At 39.2% G+C, this 8,299-nt stretch overlaps 1 protein-coding gene across 1 annotated transcript; it reads left to right on the forward strand.

Moving 5' to 3' along the window:
* The first annotated feature begins 5,811 nt into the window (after window positions 1–5,811).
* On the forward strand, window positions 5,812–6,714 carry LOC132639317 (uncharacterized). Its single transcript, XM_060355770.1, has 2 exons — window positions 5,812–5,848; window positions 6,149–6,714. The coding sequence occupies exons 1-2, from the start codon at window positions 5,812–5,814 to the stop codon at window positions 6,712–6,714; spliced, it is 603 nt and encodes a 200-aa protein (XP_060211753.1).
* Window positions 6,715–8,299: the final 1,585 nt, after the last annotated feature.

Below are 8,299 nucleotides of genomic sequence, written 5' to 3' on the forward strand. Positions count from 1 at the left end.
CTCTGTTGTTCCTTCATGGGCAGTTTGAAAAGCTTCCAAGATCTCTTTAACAGTTGAGCATGCTGAGACTCGATTGTATTCATTAGGTTCGATTCCACACACAAGGATCTTCATGGCTTTATATTTTTTCTTCACTGCCTTCCTGTCAGCATCATTGTATTCTTTCCTTGTTTTGGCAGTGGTTTTTACACCATTTTCACTTGTGTGTACTGGAATATAAGGGCCATCACAGATGATATCCCACAACTCTGAGTCTTCAACCATGATGAAGTCGCGCATTCTAGTTTTCCACCACCCATAGTATATTTTATTAAATTTGGGTGGCCTGGTGAAAGATTGACCTTCTTCCATATTGGGTGGAGCAGAAATTTTATAGATTCTTTCTAGGTGTTAACATTTTAGAAAGCACCCGATCTAATACCAATTATTATTGGCTACGCGTCCACCAAATAATGTATGAGGGACCTGGTTGAGCACCAGTTCTCTTATGCAATGCAGTAAGTATAGAAGGCAAGATTTTACTGTGAAAAACTCCTTGCTCAAGGGATTGAAAACCACAACCTACACCAGTAAGATTTCAATTCCACTACACGAGCAACATCAGGTTACAACTCTATCGTAATTTAGGAATTAACTCCCATAATCCTTCACCCTTATAATAACTCTTATGCAACATAGGAACTAACTCTCGTAGTCCCTCCTCCCTTTAAGCACCTCCATTTGACTACCTCTAGCCAAGGAAACTAATACACCTAGACTCACTCTAGCCTAGTGTACCACTCAAGAGCTTGTGGAAGTAACCTTGAGAATTTAGAATACCTATAAACAGCTTCCTTTTTGTGGAAGAGTAGATTTATAGCTTAATCACAAAAGAACAAAGACTTACAACAACCTAAAGAACATAGACAATATCTTGTGTTTGGATCAAGTTCTTCAGCCTGTAGATGGCTTTATTCTTGAGAAACTTGCATCAGCAAATTTTGTACAATATGGATTAGGTTTTTCAAGTTTCCTCAATATGTTGCCAACATGTTGTATATATAGTGGGAGCATATGGGATGGATAGAGACCACTCCTTCACTTTTACCTGAAGCATGGGCCAACTCACAATTGTACTTGTGTGCAGCAAGTGGTTGGGCTTTACAGTTGTTCTCTACTGACGGTACAAGGTGCACAGAGAGCAGACCAGGTCCCTATCTGCTTCTGAAATAGTTTGACAATCATCAAAACACAAATGCACATGTATTTATCAAATCTTGTTATTAGTATCAATGTTTGTGAGTAACAGTTTAATCCTAGACGGGTTAGAAATTTATCTTCGGTAGTAGGAGAGACCTTGGACGACTTGAGGTTGAGAAAAGATCTTATATTTAAAAAGTGGAACTAATTTCTCTCTTCCCGTCTTTTTAATATAGTTCAAGTATATTTTTGTGCTAACGGGCACGTTCTACCAAACGTTCTGCCTAGCTAGCTTATTTTTGGTGCTAACTTTCGTGTCTCACGCTCCCTGCTCCTTCTTTGATGCCCTTAAGTAATTGTACATAATTCTCTACCGGAATGTCCAAAGACGAACGGTTTGAAATGTCAGATTTTAGACTTCAAAGTGGACATCTATTTTAAGCATAGTGGACAAGTAAAAGTGATCGAAGGAGTAAATGATTTTTTAAGTATAATTATTTTGCATCCAAAATAACTAGATTCAAATAGTTTAGATTTGTACCTTCAGCCTATTTAATGGGTTTGTGATGGATAATTAATACTCACCGAGTCTCATTTTGACTGTCGCTATAAATCAAATATTTTCTCAAAATAATTGTTACTTCAGGAGTTTAAGACTAAAGTTGACAATTGTTTCTAACTACGCCTAACATTAAAGAATTACTCCCTCTATCACATTTTAACTGTCTTTTAGCTCAAAAAATTAGTCCCAAAATAATTATCGCTTTAGGAATTCAAGAGTGAAGTTGATCTTATTTTTAATTAAATCATTATCATTAAAGACGTATGCACAAACTACTTAACATTGAAGAAGTATGCACAATCTTTAAGAGGGAAAATCAGTCTAACTTTATTATGTAGGGGTAACTTAGTGTAATATAACTTGTATTTAATATTTTTCTTATTTGATGTGAGAAAACCTAAAGCGATAATTAAAATGAGACGGAAGAAGTATTTGCTGGGGCTAATCAGCCTTTTTTGGCTAGTTCCCCATTAGTTGACCGCAACTCTTTGAATTAAAGGAGTTGAATTGTGAATTAGCTTGTTGCTCTTACTGGCTTTCCTGTCATGGATTTTCTTATAGTGTTTTTGATCCATTTACCCCGTTGACCCTTTCCCGAGTCCAATTAGTTCAATTTTGACCCTCGAGGATGGGTGGCTCGATTCCCGAGGTAGTCGAGAGAGTTTTATGATGACTTATGCAAAGTAGAGCCTTAAAGTGAAAAATGGTTGACCGATAGCTGACTTTTGGATAAATGGAAGTTTTTTGAAAATTCATCAATCCCGAGAGGTCTGGATGGTCAATTAGGACTTGGTGGGATGTTTAGTTCGGTTCCCGAGGCACTCATGAGCATTTTGGGTTATTGGTTGGAAAGTTGGTCTTTGGCCAATGGGTGTCGACCCGGTCAAATAGACTTCTGTTGGAAAATTCGAGACCACGAGTGAGTCTATAGTGCGTTTTTATGTATGGTTGCATGTCTGGTCTGTATCTGTGAGGTCTCGGGAGATTGTTTGGTTTTGGGGAAAAGTTGGTGAAAAACTAGCATTTTTCTGGTGTCTGATGCCCGCTGCGGCCGCATCCTATGCGTTGTAGCGCACTCGCCTTGGCCTGGTCCGCTATTGCGTGTGGTAGTGGATTCGTCATAATCCAGTACATCGGATAGGGCTCTGCTGTAATGGACTCGCTGTGGCGGATAGTGAGCCGCGGGAGTGGACTCACCGCTGTTGCGGGTGATGCAGAACAGAACCCTATTTATTGCTAAGTTAAAACCCTTCGTTTCCTATTCTTACATTTATTGCTCCTAAGAGTCCTTGAAGAAAATTGAAGAGGTTCTAAGATGATTTCTCTTGAGGGTAAGTTCTCCAACCTTGATTTCATTCATTGACCTTTCTTGAGCATGAATCTAGGTAGAGAATCTAGAGAACTTAAGGAAGAAAAGGGGGTTTGACCTTTACTTTATTATTTGATATTTAGTCTCCCAAATATGAGATTTGTTGATAGGTTTGACTAATCTAAGCATGGAATAGCATGAATTACTAACCAATAGGCTTGAATCTTCCTTTATAGTGGATGAATTGAAAGATTGAAAGTTAGGGTTTATACCCAAATTGGGGGTTTTGACTTGAATGATGAAATTGGTCAATTCTTGGATTAACGTAGCAATTGGGGAGTAGAATCGAACTTCTAGAACGTTGGGTTATCTATTTTCCATCATTGAAATACCCGTTTTACTCTTGTGGGCCTGTTTCCCCTCTTTTACTTAGTTGAATTTGATTCGAACACATGTATAACAATATGGATATCGTTGTTTCTCGTTTCCAATTCAGAATTCAAAAATGGCTAGATTTTAAGTACTTGGAGGCTCTTCGAAAGGGCATGGCTCAGATTTGATTGTTCGTGGCTCTAGCTCGGCAGCGAGGTAGGTTACGTCTTACCTTTTGGTTAGACTTCAGTTAGCGAAGCATATGTAGAAGTTAGCTATTGTCGGAGAAAGCATATTAAGCCTTCGGGTATGAAGTTGGGATAGATATTCTTAGGATTGGTATTGTTGACTGATTTGTTGGCATGTTCCCTCTAGTAGTTTATTGGCTTGATGACATGTGTGTGATATTGGACTTGTACTTAGTTTCCATATTACGGTTATGATACAGTTGTCTCTCACTTATCTTGACACTATTAAAGATAGAGGAAAGGATTGTACTTGATATTGATATGTGTCCATGTGTGGCACGACTGGGATTGATATGATTTCACTTGATAGTGTTGCATCGATATTGGTATTGTGATATGTGTCCATGTGTGGCACGATTGAGATTTGATTATGATTTGCACTCGAGATTGAATAATGCATTCATTCATACACATTCTACATGATTCATAGTTGTGAACTGTGATTTGATATTATTAATGATAAGAGGGAAAGTGAAACACCCGAGGCTTCTTATTATGGTGTTTGCTACATGCATATCTCGTATGACCTCTCTTGCATATATATATATATATTACCTATGTGGTCCAAAGGGAAATTGTTCCGGACGTGGCATTGTACAGATTTGGGAATAAGTTCATATTGGTAGTTGATTTATGGATGTTGTTATGTTTATTCACCTCATGATTATTGTTGAATTTGACATTCATACATGCATTTCATCCTGCATTTCTCATGATACTGTGAGGGGGTTCAATGGAGAAAGTGAAGGAAGGAAAGTCATCCATGTGCTGTATGCGGAGTGACTATGTACACATTCGATATAGTAGCCAGGGCTATGTGCGGAATGACTAGTGAATGGTGATTTGTGTTGTGGTGACATCTCTGAACTGTGTGTGGAGTGACTGGTACATGGACTTCGCTGATCCTCCATAGGTCATTACTATCGAGACATGGAGGTATTCCGTCCATAGCATGTCTATGAGTCAGTTGGCCAGTGCATTGCATTGCACCTCACATCCACTCATTGATTCTGGTTGTTGTATTTATTGTATTGCATGGTGCGTTTCAGCATTGATTCCTTGGTTGTTGATTCATTTTAGATGTTGTGTGCTTGTTAATCTCTTACCTAGACACTTGATGGATTCGAGGGCTAGAGGTTCCGCCTAAGCTATGACTTTAGACTACTGAGATCTAGTGTGGATCACATTACTGTAAGTCTTACATGGATGTGCGTAGTGACTGCATTTTGACTGCTTACCTGCCATCTTTTAATTTCCTTCTTTTGTGTATGCTAGCAAATTGTTGCCGGCCTATGATGCCTACCTGTATGTGTTGTTTGGACTGATACTACTCCTGCTACACCCTTTTTGGGGTGTAGAGTTGTTCCAGGTACATTAGTGAGATTCAGTTAGCCTCCAAGGATCTCACGGAGTTCATCTAGACCTTTATATTTCATTCTCATTATAAACAAAAGTTGTTTTCAGGTTGTGGTTGTAGCTGTTATTCAAGTTGTATAATTAGAAGCTATTGTACTATTCAGACCAGATTTCTTGGGTAGTTGTTGTATTCCGCATTATTATCTGTCTATGATTTTATAATTATGTTGCTTGTATTTATTATTTATGTTGTTAGATGTCTTTAATGGATGGGTTCGCCAACTAGGTGGGAAAAGGATAGGTGTCCGCACGATCAGTGGTTTGGGTCGTGACAATGTATCCGCCAAAAGAGATAAATAAGCGGAAGAAAAGGAATCTCTTTTAAATATTGTTCAATTCCCAAAAAACAAAACATCAAGAAATAGGGGTAACTTAATAAATTATACATTTTGTTTATTCTACTGGGTTTTTCTCTCTCTACCGAGAGCTTTTCTCTCTAGGATGCTTCCTATCAGCTAATGCTGGTGATGGTTAGGAAATCCAAGACCGGTACGATGGGACAAACGATGAAGGGGATAGACCAAGCAACTACGAAGGTGAAACAAACTGTTCTGCGAACAGCGGATTCGAAGAAATAGAAGAGTCTTAGCGTATTACATGGAATTGTTGCTATGCCAATAAGCCAACTAACCACTCCGGTCGCCAGAGCAATCAAGAACCAGGCCAATGCTACGACTAGTAAAGAAACTACACCAGTGGATTCGGCTCACAAATCCTAGGCAGACATGACTGAAAATGAACCAATTGCCAGTGAAACACAAGGTAACTCCAGAACCCTAGACTCAAATTCGAATTGGAGCAAAATTGTAAGGGGAAATACCCCAATTAAGGGGTATGACCTCAGTTCCCCCAGTGTAGAGAGTGGGAATATAAAAATTACAATGGAGGACATTAAAGAAGAGGTAGCGTATTAGAAAAATGCAGTGGTGTGTTACGTATTAGGATCAAATCCCCCTCAAACTATCATAGAGGGATATTTCAGACGAATTTAGGGAATATTAGGGATTGACAAAGTAGTCCAGGTGAATCGGGGTGTTTTTCTAGTAAGATTTGATGACCCAGGAACAAGAGCGAATGTGGTGGAACAGGGTATCCAAATGTTTGACCGTAAACCTATCATAGTTAAGCCTTGGCAGCCAGATATAGAAGTAACCAAGCAACTGATGGACAAAATACCAGTTTGGATCAGACTGATGGGATTAGATGTGAAATATTGGGGAAAATCAGCCTTGACGAAAATTGCAGGGCTGGTGGGTAATCCGATAAGAGCAGACAGTGCAACAACCATGAAGGAGAGGATGACCTATGCAAGGGTCTTGGTGGAAGTCCCCTTAAATGAAGAGTACCCAACCTCAGTGATGTTTGAAAATGAATACGGCAAAATAGTAGAGCAAGAAGTAGAATTTGAATGGAAACCAGTCTTGTGTACAAAGTGTAAGAACTTTGGACATAGATTACAAGAATGTAGGAAACAAATCAAAGATGTGGCAATTCAACAGGCTATGCTGAAGAAACTAGGAATGCAAAATGAGGTCGAAAAGGAAGACAAAGTAACAGACCAAATGAAGGGGCCAAATCAGGAGGGTGATACAAATCAGCCAAATGATCAGAAACAACAGCAGTTTTAGGAGCCAAAAAGGTATTATGGACAGAGACAACAACGAAGGTATGGCGGATATAAACGAGGAGGGGTGACAAAATTTGTGCCAACTACTACAAAAGGGAACAAGTTTGGAGTATTAAGCAAACATGGAAAAGAAGCAGATGGAGCAAATGACAAAACAAGCACCTCCTAGCCTGAGGGAGGGCCTGTGGGGAGTGAACCTAATAAGGATCAAGATGGGGAGGGCCCCCTTCCCAATGGATAAGATAGGATTTTGGAACACTAGGGGCTTAAATAGACTGGATAAACAGAAAAAAAATGAATCTGTTTATGCACAATAATAGTATCAGTCTATTTGGGCTCCTAGAAACAAAGATTAAGAGAGAAAAAGCTCAGAGAGCCTCTCTTAATCTATGTTAGGGTTGGTCCTACACAACAAATCTGTCAAAGCATCCAGGAGGTAGAATATGGATACTTTGGAAACCATTGGTATATGAACTGCAAATAAAGGTGGTAACTGAACAATTAATACATTGTGTAGTAGGTTCAATGGGGACAGGGGAAAAATTCAATCTGACCATGATTTATGGGTTCAATGGTCAGGGGTTAAGGAGTAAACTGTGGGAGGAGATTGTATCAATTGCAACACAGATTGATGGGCCATGGGGAGTAATAGGTGACTTTAACAATGTCCTAAACAGAGATGAGAGGCTGGGAAGAGCTGTTACTATGGCTGAAATAAAGGAATTCAGAAACTGTGTACAAACATGTGAATTGCAGAATCTAAGGTCATCAGGGGCATTCTTTACTTGGAATAATAAGCAAGAGGCTGAGGACAGAGTATATAGCAAGATTGACAGGGTGCTGGTCAATAACGCATGGATAACAAACTTACCACCATCTGCAGTGCACTTCCATAATGAAGGATTACTAGATCATTGCCCGGCAATCATAAGCTAGGAAACCACTTTGCCACAACTGAAAAAACCCTTCAGGTACTTTAATATGTGGAGCATGGCTCCAGATTTTATAAGAAGGGTGGAAAACAGTTGGAAGCAACCAATAAGGGGTACCAAAATGTATCAACTAGTAGGGAAATTGAATAGATTAAAAAATACTCTCAAGGCACTAAACAGAGAGAATTTTGAGGAGGTAGAGAAAAAGGCATAAAAAGCAAAAGAAGAACTAACTGTATGTCAGGTGGCTCTACAACAGGACCCTATGAATGAAGGAATAATACAACAAGAAATGGAACTAGCCAAAAGCTACACCCTGTGGAAAATAGCAAGAGACAAATTCTTGAGGCAGAAATGTAAAGCACAATGGTTGAAACAGGGAGATCAGAACACTAAGTTCTTTCATAGTGCACTGAAGGCAAGAAGGAATGCAATTAGGGTCTTCTCAATACAAGATTCAAATGGAGAGACCAGAACTAATATGGATGAGATTGGACAAGCTTTCATAAAGTTCTACACAAACTTACTTGGGACTACAAAACCTGATAGAGAGCATGTTAATAGCAAATTAGTAAGGAGAGGGCTAATTGTCTCAGAAGAGCAGAGGATCCAACTGCAGAGAGCCATAACAGACAAGGAAATAAAAGATGCACT

This window comes from Lycium barbarum, chromosome 5 (genome assembly GCF_019175385.1).
Source record: "Lycium barbarum isolate Lr01 chromosome 5, ASM1917538v2, whole genome shotgun sequence".
Taxonomy (NCBI): Eukaryota; Viridiplantae; Streptophyta; class Magnoliopsida; order Solanales; family Solanaceae; genus Lycium; species Lycium barbarum.

What these genes read in the sequence shown, in the direction of transcription:
- LOC132639317 (XM_060355770.1), top strand. Translation starts at nt 5,812, where the DNA reads ATGACTGAAAATGAACCAATTGCCAGTGAAACACAAG. An exon ending in AATTGCCAGTGAAACACAAG is followed by an intron (nt 5,849 to 6,148) that starts GTAACTCCAGAA and finishes TTGATGACCCAG; the next exon opens with GAACAAGAGCGAATGTGGTG.